This window comes from Urocitellus parryii, chromosome 2, assembly GCF_045843805.1.
Source record: "Urocitellus parryii isolate mUroPar1 chromosome 2, mUroPar1.hap1, whole genome shotgun sequence".
NCBI classification, from domain to species: Eukaryota; Metazoa; Chordata; class Mammalia; order Rodentia; family Sciuridae; genus Urocitellus; species Urocitellus parryii.
The window spans coordinates 132,854,854-132,873,097 of record NC_135532.1 but is presented as its reverse complement, the minus strand read 5'-3'; the positions used below and the strand labels follow the sequence as shown (position 1 = coordinate 132,873,097).

Below are 18,244 nucleotides of genomic sequence, written 5' to 3'. Positions count from 1 at the left end.
TGACATTGTGATGATGGTCATGAAGAAACACTGTGCCTATGCCATGCCAGGCATTGTGCAGGAGCTTTAGCATCTGCCGTCTCTCCATCTTTAGTTCTCTGTTCAGATTTCATCCTCTCAGACAGCCTATAACCACCTTACATAAAATAGCAGTCCACCTTCCTCTGGTTTACAACTTCTAAAGATAACCAGCAATATTAATTGTTTATTGTAGTAACTGGAAATGGTATGAACTTAATGAAGGTGGGGATTTTAGGGACTTTTGTCTGTTTTGTTCATTGCTTAATCACGACTGCTCAGAAAATCCCCTGGCATAGAGTGGGCATTCAATAAACATTTACAGAATACATGGAGAATCGTACTTAATTCTTATATAAAGCACCCATATTTTTATATTTTCTTCATAGATGAGGAAGTTGAGACCTGAGAAACTAAGTCATCTGCCTAGGATTGAATAGCTAACTAGTCACATACACAGGATAGAAATTGAACCCAGACAGATTGCTTCCAAAGTCCCTATACTTTCTTGACCTAGTATCAAATCAAAATCTGAAGAAGCTGATAATGCTGAGCAACAGGGCTATGACCATATCATCCACTCCCATGCCCTGAGGTCATCCAATCTCCCCTTCCTTCCGCCTCTCTGGCCATTCAGGGCTCTTGCCCCTACTCCAGTTCTGAGATCAGGAGAACCCTTTCTTTGGCAGTCTTGGGTCAGAGTCATTAGTCAGTTCTGACCCTGTGGACAAAAGCCCAGAGTCACACTGAGTGGAGCTGTGGCTTCCTCCTCAGCAGATTTGGCTCCAGATACCTCTGGACAATTCCCAAGGACCACTCTCAACTCTGAACTCTCAAGTAGGTCTCCTGGATCTCCCATGGGTTCTCAGGGCATTTTGGGAAAGCAGAAACCTTCACATAAATGATGGTGCCTCTGGCCTGGGCAACTGGCCGGAGGAAAGAGGAGAGCCAAGGTCCACGATGGCACAAAGCCCTGTAGCTTTTTGCTAAGGAAGAAAGTGCAGGGACCCTTCAGTGGTGAACTGTATAGCTCCAGCTCCTTGCAAGTCTGAGAAAAGGAGAGAAGTTGACTTGCTTTCCCTGGTACCACAAGGATTCTCCTTTCATCACACACAACTTGCCCTCAGGCTTCAATACAGTTCAACTAGCAACACTCTCAGAACTTCCAAGACTTCCTCCACCCATCAGCATCTGTCTCAAGTAAAACAGGTATTCATCTGAGTCTAGACCTATCCTAAAACACAGAAGGATACATAAAATTTGGGGGTTGGGGTTTACTGGGAATTGAACCCAGGAGTGCTTTACCACTGAGCTACATCCACAGCCCTTTTTATTTTTTATTTCAAGATAGGGTCTTGCAGAGTTGCTGAGGGTGACTCTGAATTTGTGATCCTTCTGCCTTAGCCTCCCAAGTAGCTGGGATCACAGGTGTGTGCCACTGACATGGATGATAAGATATATTTAAGATTTTATTTTATTTTATTTTATAGTCAGATATGGTGGCTAGCCTTGGCAACTTGGAGAGATCCTGCCTCAAAATAGAAAATAAAAAGAGCTGGGGTATAGCTCTGTGGTAAAGCACCCCTGGGTTTAATCCCCAGTAGCATCAAAAAAGAAAAAAAAAAGAAATTTAGGGGCTGGGGCTGTAGCTCAGTGGCAGAGCGCTTGCCTAGCATGTATGAGGCACTGGGTTTGACCCTCAGCACCACATAAAAATAAACAAATAAAATAAAGACATTCTGTCCATCTATAACTAAAAATAAAAATAAAAAATAAATAAATTTAAAGGACTACAACTTAGAGGGATTGCTGTCACCTTAACTTAGCTTGTACCTAATCTATACAATGTAGCATCCAGAAGTTTATCTACCGGGAAACCTCACAGTGCAGTGTTCAAGTACTGTTACTCATAACTGTCTAATCCGCAGGTAAGTCACAAATGTATGTGCAAATGGGGTTAGGAATCTTCCCTGTGTGTTTAGATTGTGACTGCTGGGAAAAGAAAACAGGAATCTTTCTTTTGGGTCCCCAGTACCTAGTATAAGGCTTAGAACATCCATGCTAAGAGAGTGTATCTCAAGTTGGAATAATGATATCAGAGGGCTATCATGCAGGTCAGTTTAGACAATTGATATAAAAGGGCTGCAGATGTTCGAAAGCACTAGACAGACAATCTGCAAGATGAATGTTGTAGCCCAAAGCAAAAGGTCAACTTACAAATGTACTTATTTACCAATGTGTGTTTGGAACTTTTAGCACATTTTATTCCTCAGAAATGAGATAAGGTGTTAGGGTTCACGCCAGCTACAGAGAGTCTTATCATCTATGCTCTAGTTGGGGTGTAGCCAACATCACATGATCAGAATGCTTCTCCTGGAAAGAATGTTCAGGGCTCTAACTTGGGAAGGCATTTCTTCTCGCTATCTTCCCTCTCTCTTTTTCTTCTGTTCCATGATTGTTGATTGAATTACTGTTCTGTGCCAGTGGCCATTTAAATTCTGGTGACATAACAGAGTAAGACTTAGTTCCTGCCCTCACAGTGTAAGTGAGAAATGAAGGCTTTAACAGTAATGTTCAGTGTGATAAGCGGTGTGAGGTAAGAGGATGAATAATAACAGCTTCTGCAGGCAAGATGGGGCCCAGCTTGAAAGGTCGGAAAAGCCATCTTAAAGACTTCGAATAGGGCCCCTTCAGATGAGTATAATCTACTTAGACAAAGTGCATTGGTCACAGAAATCCAAAGTGTTGTGAGGAGAGGGTGTGGAAGGGATGGAAGGTGACAGAGTATTAAGGGGATGAAATATGAGAGAAGAACGTTGGGAGGGCTTATGCTTCCGATGGTGAAGAGAAAACAGGCATAAGGGTGGATGATCCTGAGAGTCTTCAGGAGCATGGGAACCCTTGGTTCTCCTGAAATTCCACCTTCTCTGCTCCTGCTTGATCCTTTCCTGGAGGCTCTCAGGAGGAGGTAGTGGCATCGTGGCTTTGCTTCATGTGGGTTGTGGCCTCCATGAAGATTATAGTCTGAAAAAGTTGATTGGCAAGGGCTGGGTGCTCACATCATGTTGGAACTTCTCTCCATTCATGTCACCTGTGCTGGCTCAAGGGTCTTGGGACATACCTAGTTATTGAGGTACATAAAGGCCTTCAGCTATTAAAAAAAAAAAAGGCAAAAGTTGTGCCTACTACTTAGTATCTTCTTCAACACTATGCCATTTTTACACAATAATTGTACAACAAGTGAGTGAAAAGTTCATCTTATAGTATCTAAGTTACATGGATATAAAAAAGTACTCATTGTAAGATGTAGGAAAGTCTTATTTTATAGCCATATGCTTATTTTATAATTATAAACTTCAGCGCAAGTTACTTATTACACTGTGCCTTATCAACTCTAATTTGTTCAATAACACATAATACTAGAACCATAAGATACAAGGGACAAGGAAGATTTAATAACATTTTTGTTAAAACTTTCCATGCTGGGAATTGAACCCAGGGCCTCACGTGTGCTAGGCATGCACTCTACCACTGATCTACACCTCCAGCCCTTAGTCACTTTTTAGAAAAATGCAAGATAATAAAACATCGGTATGTGGGGTATTGTTAAATTCTACAAGGGATTTACCTTGCCCTTTGGAGTGTGGATAACTCTTTCACATTGTGTTTTGCTTCTAATTAAATTTTTACTACACTTGTAAATTTTGCATTTTATGTGGGTGCCTTAGAACTATCCACATTCTACCAAATGTTGGGTGACACCTGCCATTTAAGTGAACTGAAAGCTGTAAGGATGAGTATTACTATTGGAATGTAGAAGATAAACTGCTCGAGTTCTGGGCTTAGTTTGCTGCTAAGAGTTAAAAGTAATGGAACTTTGATACCTCTGTTTTTGCATCCATAAAATTAGACAAGTGTGTGCTATCAAAAATCACAGCGCTTTTATGAGGTATAGTGCAATGTGCATCTCCATAAGTAGCTGTAGGTATAAGGTACTCTGAAAGACATGTAGTGATAGTGACCTAGCTGTGACTTCCTGTCTCATTGTCCTGCCCTTCCTCCAAGTCATAAGTGAAGAATCCTTGATGGTCACTCTTGCTTGAGAGGCCTTGGAACATGGGCTGACTGCATTCTCAGAGATCCCCTCCAGAGTCGAGTCTGATGGAGCACTCCTATAACCCCAAGGACTTAGGAGGCTGAGTCAGGAGGATTGCAGGCTTGAGGCCAACCTCCACATTAGTGAGACCCTCAACAACTTTGAGAGGCCCTTTCTCAAAATAAAAAAGGCTAGAGGTGTCTTTTATTTTAGGTGTCTTTTTAATTTTATTTTAGAGGTAAAGTACCTCTTAGTTCAATCCCCAGTTCTGGGAAAAATAAAAAGTAGGTTTCTTATATTCTTCATTGTCATTAACAAATAAGTTAACTCTTTTAGAGATATTCAACTAATGTCTTATTGGCTCTGACCTCTATATAACATTAAAAACCCAGCTTCTCAGGTTAGGGCTGTGGCTCAGTGGTAGAGTGCTCGCATAGCATGTGTGAGGCACTGGGCTTGATCCTCAGTGCCACATAAAAATAAATAAATAAAATAAAGTCATTGTGTCCATCTACAACTAAAGAAAAATATTAAAAAAAATTTTTTTTTTTAACCCAGCTTCTCTCCTGTGGCTTAGAATATTGGGGCCGGGGGCGACACAGAAGGGGCTTTACACAAAGCCTGTGTTGCAGCTACAGAGCACTTTTGAAAACCACCGGGAGCTTTTGAACCTGAACCTCACCAAGAAAGGAGGCTAGGTGGTCCTCGGTGGCCCGTGAGATTGGAGGGAAGTTTGGCTTATGAATGGGTAGAAGAAGTTTAGATAAACACGGAGCCCTGGGCACTCTCTGCTGTTCACATAGATATGTCTCATGAAATTTTTTGTTTATGTGGTGCCAGGGATTGAACCCAGGGCCTCGTGCCTGCGAGGCAAGCACTCTACCACTGAGCTACATACCCAGAGTCTGAATCTGGAAACAGATCATCGGAAGCTTCACGTTATTTAATCAGATCACAATTCCAGGCTCAGTCACTCTCCACCTCGAATTTTGGTGAAGCATCCTATCACCCATTCATTCCTCTGAGTGTAATTCTTTCTTTTTTTTTTTCCTTCAGGGTCGAGGACCAAACTCAGGGTCTTGTGTGTGCTAGGCGAGCTCTCCGCCACTGAGCTAAATCCCCAACCCCTTGAGTGTTGTTCTAATCCAAGCAGCCAAGGCTTTGCTGACTCCCGCTGTCACTTGCTGAGTGAGTGATGGTCAGAGGTATCTCAGGGAGCCGATCTTGACAGTAGAAACTGCAAGGAAGGCCCTTCTTCAGCCTTTATGCACAAACCACATTTTAAGAATGAGATGTGTCATTCATTCATAGTCCTTGTGCCCCAGTGCAGTTTTACTGTATGTCCTTTGAATGCAAAAGAAACTTGTGAGATGAGTAAATAGGTTCTCCCTCAAGTGGAAAGCCGATGTGTTTGTAATTGCTGACTTGTTTGGGATATTCCCTACTGGAAGATGGGCTTCCCAAGGTTGGGGGGATAGCAACCTTTTCATGTTCCCAAGACGGATCTGTTGAGCTCTTCTTGAGAGATGATGGAAAGGCGGGAAAAAAAAGTTGAAAAAGCCCAAGACTTCTCTCTCTCCCTCCTGCCAAACCTAGTGGGAATATAATTTCATTGCAGATCATCACATGAACCTTTCACCTAGCTGGCACAACATGAAGCAAACTCTGTCCTTTCCCACAGCAGAAGGGGGCACGCATTGTTTCCAGGTTAGGTTATTTTGAGCAATCATGCTCGTTCCAACCCTCTTAGCCCAGAATGACCCTCATGTTCTTTGACTTGCATACGCCAGGAGCAACTCACATGTCCCCTCTACTCTGAGCTTATGCATAATATCTGCCTTTGACTTAAAGAACAAATTGTCAGTCTTCCTGAGCATTGCTTTATCTCACTGGCTAATAAAGTAGGTCATAGAGGAAGTATTAGAATGTAGAAATGGTGCTGCTCACTTCAGGTTGGGTACATCTTAACTCTTTGGTACATAATTATGGCTTGACTTCTACTTCCAGAGGAAGTCAAGGTGCCCATATCATGATGTGTGGTCAGAGCGATTCTAAGGAAGGAGGGTTACTTTTCGTGTGTGTTGCAGGGAAAGTGCTCAGAAGGTTGAATGGGAGAAGTGACATTTGAAGTGAGACTTAAAAAGAATGGGAACATTTGATGGGGAAGTGACGGGAGAAGGGCCCAGGGGTTAGAGAGACCACTTCATTGGGAATGGGAATGAGGGAACTGGGTTCAGAGAGGAATGAGATGTGACTGAACTCTGATGATTTTTAAGCCCTGGCTACACATTAGAATTATTTGCAGATTTTCTTCCAATATGGATGCTGGGCCCTACTCCACACGAATCAAATTGGAATATTTTGTAGAGGGCAGTGTTTTTGAGAAACTGCCAAGATTATGTAGATAGGTAAAGTACATAAAGAAGAGAGAACCCAGGTTGGGGATTTAGCTCAGTAGCAGAGCTCTGGCTAGTACACATGTGCAAGGCCCTCCTGGTACACTCCTCAGATTGAAGGGACTAGGAGGGAAGAACTGAGAACCCCTAAATGTGTGCACAGAAACCAGGAAGTGGAGTCTTTGGAGATGGGCCAGAAGAGTAGGGGGTTAGGAAGAATTTTCATTTTTATATGTTTTTAAAACCATATGATTTATTGCTTTCACCATCACAAACAGAGCTCTGTAACATATATCTAACATTTAAAAGGTATAAAATAAATCTTCAACATTTTGTTTGGAAGGAAGAAAACTATGCTGTTAAAGAGGTACCATGGGCCCAGGTGCGTTGCTAGGTGTTTTGTTTTGAGAACATTTTAAATCCTTTGAAATCATGAGAATGTTCCAAGATGTGAAAAATCCACAGTTTAGAGCATTTAGTACTTTGATGTATATATGCATAGTCTTTTAAAGATTGTGGGTTTTGAAGATGGAAAATATATTTTAAGAGAAGAGAATGAGTTTTGAAATCAGTGGTAAACTAAGATCCCAGGTCTGCCCTTTCCTGCCTGGTGTGGTCAAGTTATGCATCCCCTTGAGCCTTGTTTTCTTATCCTTAAACCCACAGGTTTGTCCTGACATTTGAGTGAAACATAGCTGTAGAACATTTGGCAAAGTGTCTCATCTAGGAGGAATACGATAAGCTTTCAGAGTGTACATATTTATTCAACTAATTAAACCTCATGCCTGAGTTTGTACTTTTTGTTCACCTAGGAGGAAGTATGTGTAGTGATAAATTCTAGCTGGCCTTGTAGTCAGCTCTCCCTGCAGTGAGTTGGGCATGTTGAGACATACTTACACATTTATATATACATACACGTGTGTGTCTGTGTGTGTGTGCTCGATATATAATGTCAAGTGCTTTTATTCAAGATCTATATTATTTATTTACTTATTTAGGATTTCAGGGATTGAATCCAGGGGTGCTCTACCCCTGAGTTACATCCCCAGCCCTTTTCATTTTTTATTTTGAGACAGGGTCTTTCTAAGATGCCAAGGCAATTTTTAAATTAAAAAAAAAAATCCTTTTTAAAGTACTTTACGGGGACATAGCTTTGAACACAAGCAGCAGATAGCAGATGTATTTATATATGATTTCTCTGGCTATATCACCCAAGAATTTTCTTCTAATTCTCAGTTTTCTGTCTTTATGAATATATTATAAAATTTTGTGATAATTTTCAAGTGATAATTCTCAGGTGTATTTTCTTTGTACCAGGTTACCTAAAAAATAGTTAATTTCAGTATATTTTCTAGTCTACAAAAATAGTGTTCCTAAAAAATGTTTCCAATTTGAATAAAAATAAGAAGAGGAGTTAGAATATGGATCTTCGGAGGTTCTAGGAAGACTCTTGCATCATAATGTTGTTTCTATGCATGTTTACTTTGTTAGCTGAGTCAGTTATTAATTGACAAGATTAATCAGTAGCATGCCTATAGATTACCAATTTCCGTTGTTCCAAGGCACTGAGTCCTTTTCTGAACAGTATCTGAAATTCAAATTTAATTCATAGTTGTATCCTAGTAGGAATATGTTCTGACCTCCTAGGCAACCATGAAAAGTGTTTGTCATGATATGAAGCCTTTATTTTCACAACTTGAGTCTTGAAGTGCCGCTGTTTTGTTTTTTGTGTGTGTATTTTTTTTTTTTTTTAATTAAGCATTCAGCTTGGAATGGGGAAGTGACCAGGCACTGGGGTAAACAGACTCTTATGAGATGTTGCCACCTAGTGGCCAAATGGTGTAATTCTGGTCTAGCCTGTTATGAATGGAACAGTGCAGAGGCAGCTTAAGACTGAAAATCAACTGGAGGAAAAGCATTTTGGATGATTAATTGATCACCACAGATATAAAAAAAAATTAAAAAGCTTATTTTATATGCTACATAGAAGTCATTAAGGTAATTTCTTATTGCATTTAGTTTCAAAGTGTAACACTTCCTGAATGAACAGTTCTGCGTTCACTACTTATTAAAATATTTCACAGATTTTTGCCCATTTGATTGCATCTGCACTGAATATCAAGATGTTTAAATAAATACCTGTGTTTTAGGTGGGGAAAATAAATGGTCTTTTGTAGAGTAGATTAGAAAAAAATTGGTTTCTGAAAGTAAACATTCTCATTATAAGATAGAAATCTAAACCTTTAAATCTTAAATGACTGTTAATTCAATTTTGTGTGTGTGTTTATGTGCGTGGGGATCAAACCCAGGATCTTCTGCATACCAAGCAAGTGCTCTATCACAGCCACACAGCTATTCCACTGTTATTCAACTTTAATTAGGTAATTAGTTTCTCTCTTAATTTATTTTGGTATGTATTTGACTTGTTTTACAAATCAAGTAATTTTTCTTTACCTGTTTTTTTTTTTCTTTTTTGATACTGGGGATTGAACCCAGAGGTGCTTTACCATTAAGCCATATTCCTAGCCCTTTTCAATTTTTACTTTGAGACAGGGTCTCTCTAAGTTGCTTAGTGTCTTACTAAGTTGCTGAGGCTGGCTTTGAATTTGCAGTCCTCCTGCCTCTTTCTCCTGAGCCACTGTGATTACAGGCATATGCCACCATACCTGGCTGTATCTCAGTTTCTTCATTTGCAAACTGTTTATACTAAAAAAAAAGGTTTATTGGATAAATGATGATGACCCTGGACCACTCATAGATACTGAAAACACAGTGATGAATAAAACACGGTTCCTGATATCAGAGAGCACAGCCTTTACAGGAAACACAAAAGGAAATAGTTTTAATTAGAAGCAAAAAGAATGGTGAATATTTCTAAGCACACAGAAATATCAGGACATTCCTTGAGAAGCCAACCTTGCCTCAGATGCAAGTAGAGTTGTAGTGAAACCTTCCAGTTAAGGATTGAAGGATGAGTGGGAATTAATAAGCAAGGGAGGAGGGTGGCACTGAGCAAGGCACTCCATGCCAAGACTATCAATATGGATACGTAAGGTAATATTATGAGGGGGACATAAGATGAAACCGAGGTATTAGTTATTACCAACTGTAATATCACCAGTTGTAATATCACAGAGATCTCCAACTTTGAAAGCCCCATAATATCCTAGAGGGTCTGTACTAGACTAAATGGTAAACTTAGCTTTCTTTTTGCTAGTTAAAGCTGATCTCTCAGTTCAGTCTCCCATGAGTACAGATTTTGCTTGGGTTCAATGTCAGGCTGGCATGAACCTCTTCAGTGGAGCACATTTTATAATACTTATCAAATAAATTATGAAAAATGTCATATGGATTCATTATATGTGAGATCAATAAAGTATGATTTTGTGGAGTTGCCTTCTAAGCTGAAAGCATTGTGAATGGAACATTGACTTCCAGGCTGAAACTTCCTAAACCTATTGTAAGTCTATCCTTAATAATCAACATCTGTGTTTTAAGGTTTACTTCTTGAGTTAGTGGTGGGGATAAGTGTGTTTTGTTTTATTGGATTGCTGGTAGTTAAAAACAAACAAGCAAAAAAAAAAAAAAAAGCTACTGCCAATACAAAATTATTACATTACAAACTAAGTATCTTCCAAAAAAATTTTTTTTATGTTTTCAAAAAAACAGTGTTTGTTTTTTAAACTTTAAGTGGCTTATAAAAACTTCATGAAGTCCTTAAGTGAATACAACTTCTGTCTTCACAGATACAGGCTAGTCCCAAACGTTTATTTTCCTGAGCAAATTCATGATGTTGTCCGTGCCACAAAGTACTTCCTGCAGCCAGAAGTTTTACAGAAGTACAAGGTTGACCCAGACAGAATTGGCATTTCTGGGGACAGTGCTGGTGGAAATTTGGCCGCTGCCCTTGGACAACAGGTAACACCACTGTCCTCCAGTGCTGGTGGTCACATCTAACAGGCCAACATATTCTCTATTACCTGTGCAAAGTCATTGTTGGGTGGGCTGCTCCTGCAAAGCCAGGTTATTCAAATGATCACACCTGCAGAGCATACAGATCTTTTTGAAATAGGAATGCAGGTCACTGAAGGAAGCAATTCTGAGTCCTTGGGGAGGCTCCGATTTCACTCAGTGTTAGAAAAGGCCTAACATTTTAGAGGGCTCTTTGTTCCAAAGGGTGATGCTTGGAAATGAAGTATCCCCTACACCTTCTCCATGTTTAACTTGCAAAATGGGATGTTTTTCTTAAATGTCAGATCATTTTCTTAGAACTTTGAGACAAATTTTAAAATTTTGCCCAAAGTTTTCTTTTAATATGAAAAAGAAAAGAAATGAAATAGTTCAGCTTTTTTTATTGTATTTATTTTTGTGGTACTGGGGATTGAACCCAGGGCCTCTCACATGTTAGGCAAGCACTCTACCATTGAGCAATGTCCCCCATCTTTTTTATTTTTTAAATTTTGAAGTAGGGTCTAGATAAATTGCTCAGGCTGGTCTGAAACTTACAATCCTCAGCTTTTTTTTGAGAGAGAGAGAGAGAGAATTATTTATTTTTTAGTTTTCAGCGGACACAACATCTTTGTTTGTATGTGGTGCTGAGGATCGAACCCCGGCTGCACACATGCCAGGCAAGCGCACTACTGCTTGAGCCACATCCCCAGTCCCCCTCAGCCTCAGTCTTGAGAGTACCTAGGATTTACAGGAGAGCACTTTTGCACCCAGCTTGGTTCAGCTATTTTAGATGTTAAATTGCAAGTTGAACTTATTGTAAGTTCAAGTTCAGCCTGGGCAACTTAGTGAGATCCCGTGTCAAAATAAAAAATAAAAAGGGGTTGGGGATATAACTCATTGGTAGAGTGCCCTTGAATATCTCAATCCCCCGTTCAACCACACACACACACACACATACAAACATAAAATGGATCTGAGGTTTACCTGAATAAGTTCTATAAAAACTGTGTCATCTAGCCCTAGGAGTCTAATAGCACTCAAAATCTTTGGTAGTTGTATAAATACAAAGATACACACAACATCCGCTTATGGATTAAATAATTTAAGAACAGCATCTCAGTCTTCTCACCTCCAGATTTCTTTTCATATCTTCCAATAATAGCATCTGCCATTTTATTTGTGATATCCCTTGTTTTTTTCCTTAATAATTATTAACTAATAATAAGTAAAGAACTCAATTCTCCATGTTGCATGGGCAAGTGTGCTGCCCATGTGTCCACAGATGGCAGAGGAAAACCCTGTGCAGTGAGGAGGGCACCACAGGCCATAGAGCCAGACAGAATGGGGTGTCAAACAGGCCCCACCCCCGAGAGAGACAGGGCTCTAGACAACTCCCTCAACCTCTCCCAGCCTGAAGACAACTGAGGGCAGGCATCTGATTGCAGGATTTGGTGAAATGACATGTGTACAATTCTTGGCAGATGTTGTTATTTATTGATCATTTTCTCTAGCTTTTACAGAGCTGTTACATCTCAAGTCCGGAGATGCTTTAGTTACCCAGGAAGCACAGTGACTTGGTTAGCTTCCTTTTAGATGGAACATGACCGAGGCCCAGTTTTAGATAGTAGAATTACAAAATGGGGTCACGTGCTCACACTGCAGAGAGCCGCAGGTGAGCTGAGATTGCTGCGATGGGGATGCACTGCCATTCGCATTTCAGCTTTGCTCTGGGGCATGTGCCCATTAAGCAGGATGGAGGGTGCATTGCCAGCATTATTTAAATCCCACTCTCTCATGGAGCATGAAGACTAAATGCGCATCAGAGGGGATTCTACTAAAACACCTTGGAGTGCTGTCATCTGTTCATTTAGCTTTTCCTATACCTCTCCTGGAAGAGTAGGGCTCGTTTTTTTCCCCTTAAGAAGCTCTTCATTGCCTTTTGGGGACGAATAAAAAATTAAATAAGATTCACAGATTATTTGTCCACAATACCTACCAATCAGCACTAAATGCCAGAGGAGAGAGATGAGTTAAGCATTAATGTGGGTTTAAAGAATTCAGAGTTCACCTTGGGTTCATTCAAAACTGAGTCACAAACAACATACCTTTCTTTGTAAACATAACTTAATACTGGTCTTGGTAGAAATTTAATGTTCCTGCTTTTGACTAGTTTAAAGTAGTGCACGAAGCTTCTCTAAAGGGTGTGCTTCTGCAAAGGGAGCCACGCAAAATGAAATAATGTGTTTCCTCTTTTCTAGTTTGCTCAAGATGCCAACCTAAGAAATAAGCTCAAACTGCAAGCTTTAATCTACCCGGTCCTCCAAGCTTTAGATTTTAACACACCCTCTTATCAGCAAAACGTGAACACGCCCATCCTGCCCCGCTATGTCATGGTGAAGTACTGGCTGGACTACTTCAAAGGCAACCACGACTTTGTGCAGGCCATGATAGTGAACAATCACACTTCGCTTGACGCGGAAGAGGCTGTTGCCCCCCGGGCCCGTCTTGACTGGACGTCCCTCTTGCCTGCATCCATCACAAAGAACTACCAGCCTGTCATGCAGACCAAGGGCAATGCCAGGATCGTCCAGGAGATCCCCCAGTTGCTGGATGCCCGCTCTTCCCCACTCATCGCAGACCAGGAAGTGCTTCTGCACCTGCCGAAGACCTACATTCTGACCTGTGAGCACGACGTCCTGAGAGACGACGGGGTCATGTACGCCAAGCGTTTGGAGAGCGCAGGCGTGGAGGTGACCCTCGACCACTTTGAGGATGGCTTCCACGGGTGCATGATTTTCACGAGCTGGCCCACCAACTTCTCAGTGGGAATCCGGACTAGGGATAGTTACATCAAGTGGCTGGATCGAAACCTGTAAAGGAGTCAAACTTCTGGAAGACCCAAGCCCCCTCCTGACCTCCTGCACCTGCTTTGGAAAGACATGGACTTTTTAGTCACCTAACCCCGCCCCCTCCTTGATACCTGTGAGTTTTAGAATCTTGAGTCCCTGCAGACTCTATGATAATCTAATTTTTAAAAATGAGTCCGACTAACTTAAGTACAAAAACATCTGAGTTTGGTGCCCCCAAAGTGGACCTTTCTCTCTGTTCTCTATTTTAGTCAACTACCTTTAATATCCACAGCTGCAGAGAGTGGGACCAGGAGCCATAAATTGCCTTGGATCCTGCCCTTCTCAAGATGTCCTTTTCAAAAATTTATCAGCTGTGGATTATAAAATGACTTTTGATGAGTTAAGAAAATGTAAGCTCCTCTTCAACTTGCTAGAGTTTACTTTGGCTTCAGAGCAGTGTTACACGTGTGCACTTTTGGGTCATTACTGGGGGTCAAGTGCCCTCTGTTCTCTGTAGATGGTTTTGTTTCCTATGGGAATTTTGACAAAGGCTTTCTAGCAAGACAAGTTTCTCAAAGGATGTTCTCTCTCTAGTGTTCATTTTATGAGAAAGCTATCTCTAAGTCCAGCTGGCTTGAAATGATACTTGAAAGTTACTTTCTACAACTATTCTTAGAAAATATGACTGCATGCACTGGATAGCGACACCTTGTTAAACTTTTATTGTTTGGTCACCACTGTCTCCTTGGGGAAATCTTTTGGGAACAAATTTATTTAGATTTAGAATAACTTTCCTATTATGAAATAAGTAAAAACAGACAAATGAAACAACCTATTGTTTCATTAAAAACTGTTTTGGGCGTAAATTATTAAGAGCAGTGTGTATATATATTTGGTACAGTCAGAAAATAAAGTACATTTAATACTAGTTTAACATTATGAAAAATACCTTTAGAAGGTCTAGTCCATTCTTGAGAACTCAACTTTTTCACTTATATGGCTTTAAAATGGGACTATTTTGGTATAATACAATGTATTGTTTATTTTTTTAAGTTATTTAATGTTAATATATATAGCTAGACATAGGGCTTTTCTGAAAGACATCTGTAATAAATATTAAAAGGAATGGTATTTTTAAAAAAAATACTACTTTAGAATTCTATCCACATGTAATTTTATGGAAAGAGATAAAATAGCAATTAATAATACTAGATATTAGGACAAAATATTTTGATATTTATAAACATATAAAAGTTAAAATAATTAGAAATTCTGACCGCACTTACTAAAGTCCTCTAAATTTATACAGTTGAGCATTCCCTAATCTGAAATCTGAAATGCTCCAAAATCCCAAATTTGGATCCTGATGTGATGCCCCGTATAGAAAATTCCACACCCTGATAGTTTTTTTCATGCTCAAATTTATTAAAAATAATAATGCATTAGGTTACCTTTGGGGTATGTTAATTTCTTGTTTAGATTTGAGTCCCATCCCCAAGATATCTCATTATGTAGATGCAGATATTCTGAAATCTAAAAAAATATAGTCCTTTTGAAACCCTTCTGGTCCCAGGTATTTCAGATAAGGGATGCTCAACATGTAGTTCCATAGCTTTGACAAGACACGCACTGCTCTCTCCGCACTTTATGGCCAGAGGAACCCTCTCTTATATTCTTCTGGGTGAAGGGCAGACATCCGTACCTGGTGCCTACACCCCTCATTTTCTCCTGCTAACCAGGTCTAGAAGTTCCAACACTCAAGTTTATCTTGACGTCAATCTTCACTGCCAGTGGGGCATCTTTGGCAAAGTAAGAAACGTCAAATCTGATTTGAGTTGAGCATCTGTCCTTCTTCCTGCCACCCCTGCTTCTGCCCCATGATACTTTTAGGGACTGCAGAAAGCAGCAGCTGAGTCGTGATACACCATACTGTGGAAAGAAAGTAGAACCTTCTCACTCTGGGGGACGGGTATTTCCCACCTCCAGCAATGAGATAACAGACGGAAATTCACATTCTTGTTTTTAATTTATTGTAAGAGCCCATTGCATTTTATGTACAAAACACAAGTTAATGAAACTGTGTGTCTGTGTGTGTTCCTGTGTGTGTATAAAAATAATCAAGCCACCTAGCTAAGGTACTTAGGTGAGTCACTGACCATCTCTGGGCCTCTTTTCCCTTTCCTGTGAAATCAGAGAGCTGAATTACTGGATCCTTAAGGTGTCTTCTGACTAAAAATCCAACCAATTTGTCAAACTGGACAAACTGTATTGACCTACGGTGATTTTTTTTTCTGGAGGGGGAGGGGAGCTGGGGGGGTGGGTCATAATTTTATATACTCAGATACATGCATCATCAAAGATTTGTTTTTCTTAAAAATTGAGAATTTAGTTCTTACCCTATGGTAGTTACCGTCCTCATATGATGCTATTTTTATTTTTATTTTTGTGAGCCTAAGATTGATCCTAGGACCTTGCTCATGTTAGGCAAGCACTCTACCACTGAGCTACACTATAGCCCTATTTTATTTATTTATTTTATTACCATTTAAAAGTAGACTTTATTTTGAATTTTTCCACTCCTAAGAAATAAGAAATATAATACATGCACAGAGTTCCTTAAAATGACACTCCCCCCCCCAGATTGTGAGCCAAATCCTATAGTAATTACAGACAAAAAAATGATTCCAGATTTTTAAAGAGCTCTCTGAGATGAAAAGGGAGTAAGAAAAAAGGGGTCAACCACTGTTTCTGATAAAATACTTGAGTCTCATTGTCCTTTTAGGTTCATTCTTATATAAAAAAAATGTTAAAGCTCTTCAGATTGATCTTTTTTTTAGTATAACTTTGTTTTGTTTTCCTGTTTTATGACAAGTTGATAATCTTTTAGTAATATTATTGTTGTCTGTGAAATGGGAACATTAATATATGAAGAAAAACCTTGAAGTGCTGCAAAATGTAGTGAGGTGTAAATTAATCTTCATGTTTTATCATTGATTTGTGAAGAATTTAAGACTATTGTGTAATTACCTTGGTGTGGATATAATATTCTATGCATGACCTTTTAACCTTTGACTTCTTGCCTCCTTCCCACTGCAAAGGGGAAAGGCAGATTTATGAAGGATTTTAGGAACAAATATATTTTATAAAATGAAAATCCAGTGTGGAGATGGAAAGCATATCTGTTTGAAATCATGTTTGGAAATAAAATGGCTCCATCTGGGAATGTGCCTCCTTCACTTCCACTCCTTGCATTTTCTGGTTCCTGTTTGAGACACTGCTCCCTCTCTTTCTCTCTCTGTGCCAGATCTCTGTCCCCCTGAGTACTCCAGTTCGCTTTCAGTCCCTGGGAGGTGGTTTGGTGGCCTCTGTGATGACACTCATCTCCTGTCTAGATAAATTTTATGTGTTTGCTGCCCATGGTGACCCTGCCTTGAACTGGCTGGAGTTTTCATAAAAGCTTGGGACTGTTGGGGACCTGAAAATATCTTTCAGCAAAGGTAGATCGTAATGTAAATGGGGCTTGAACCATTTCAAGTTGACCCTATGGTCTCATTTCACACTTGAGCTTATTACGCTTCGTTTACATCAATAACGTAGAGATAGATAAAACTTTTTTCTAGAGTGAATCACTTGTATTAGTACTAAATGGTCACACATGAGTGTGTAAATTAGATTTTCCTATTTAATTTTAGTTATTTTCATCTTCTCCAACAAAATTTCTGGTATGTGGCTGTATTTCACTGTTTCTTTGGGACATGTAAATATATGTTGTATATTTTTTGTTGTTGTTTGAGGTTTTTGTTTGTTTTGTTTATTTGTTTTGGTACTGGGGATTACAAAAGGGCTTTTCCCACTGAGCTGGATCCCCAGTACCTTTTTTTTTTTTTTAATTTAAATATGATCTCTTAGGCATATGTGGATTACTCGGGCCTGTCATTCAGCACAACATTCTGTGTCCTTAGAGAATTATGGGGGTGGGGGGTGACATCAGGTGCACATGTCTGTCTAGAAGGCTCTTCCCTGGATTTTCTCTTGGCTGGCTCATTGTTGACATTTCAGACCAGATGCCTCCTCCTCACAGAAGTCCTCCTTCCCAGCCAGACGTTCTGCCCAACCCAGCACTGGGCCAGCTTTCAGGCCCCACCTCCCGGAGCCTTGGTCCTCTCCATCTGAAAGCTACACTTACTGTTCCTGGTTTTCATCTCCCTTCTCTGTCTGAAATCCTCTTCCCTGATTTCATTTTCTGCTCCTTTTCTGTTCTCCCTAAACTTAAAATTTAAGCTTCATGAGAGCAGGGACCTTGTCTATCTTGGCATCTCTATTTCCTGAGTACTTAAAACAGGGCACATAATAGACTTTCAAAAGAAAAGATATTTTCAAATACACTAATCCTTGTCAAGAAAAATTCAACTTATAAAATCATAGTATTATTTTTCATGTGCTTCTTCTAGAAATAACTTAGCATGTCAAGTATAAGTAGTCACTTGAGACTAAAAACTAGGTCTGGGGTTGTGGCTCAGTGAGAGAGCACTTGCCTAGTATGTGTGAGGCACTGGGCTCGATTCTCAGTACCACATCTAAATAAATTAATTAAATAAAGGTCCATCAATGCCGGGTTTCTGTTCTCGCGACTAAAAGGCTCAGGGGTTACTCCAGTTGAACTGGGCTAACCGGGCTTCACAAAATAACCACACAAGAGACACAAATACCTTTTTCTTTGGGGTCGCTGTGATGGCTCCTCTGACCTTAAGGGTCCGAAGAAAGAGAGAGAGCGAGAGCACGAGCTGACCCATTTTATTGAGGAGAAGCTATTCAAATGAGGCAAGAGGGGTCAGGTTTCAGGGGGCTGAGTATCTTCATTATGTCCACTGTCAGCAGGCTGACTGACACCTGGGTAGGCCACACCCAAGGGCACAGTAAGAGGAGGGGACACA

At 40.1% G+C, this 18,244-nt stretch overlaps 1 protein-coding gene across 1 annotated transcript in view; it reads left to right on the top strand.

Annotated features, from left to right (window-relative positions):
- The window catches only part of Nceh1 (neutral cholesterol ester hydrolase 1), a 64,891-nt gene extending 49,360 nt beyond the window's left edge, over positions 1–15,531 (top strand). Inside the window, exons 4-5 of the mRNA XM_026394986.2 lie at positions 10,257–10,428; positions 12,720–15,531. Of these exons, the coding sequence (XP_026250771.1) occupies positions 10,257–10,428; positions 12,720–13,337 (790 nt within the window). The 3' untranslated portion in view covers positions 13,338–15,531. The remainder of the gene's footprint in view (positions 1–10,256; positions 10,429–12,719) is intronic.
- Positions 15,532–18,244: the final 2,713 nt, after the last annotated feature.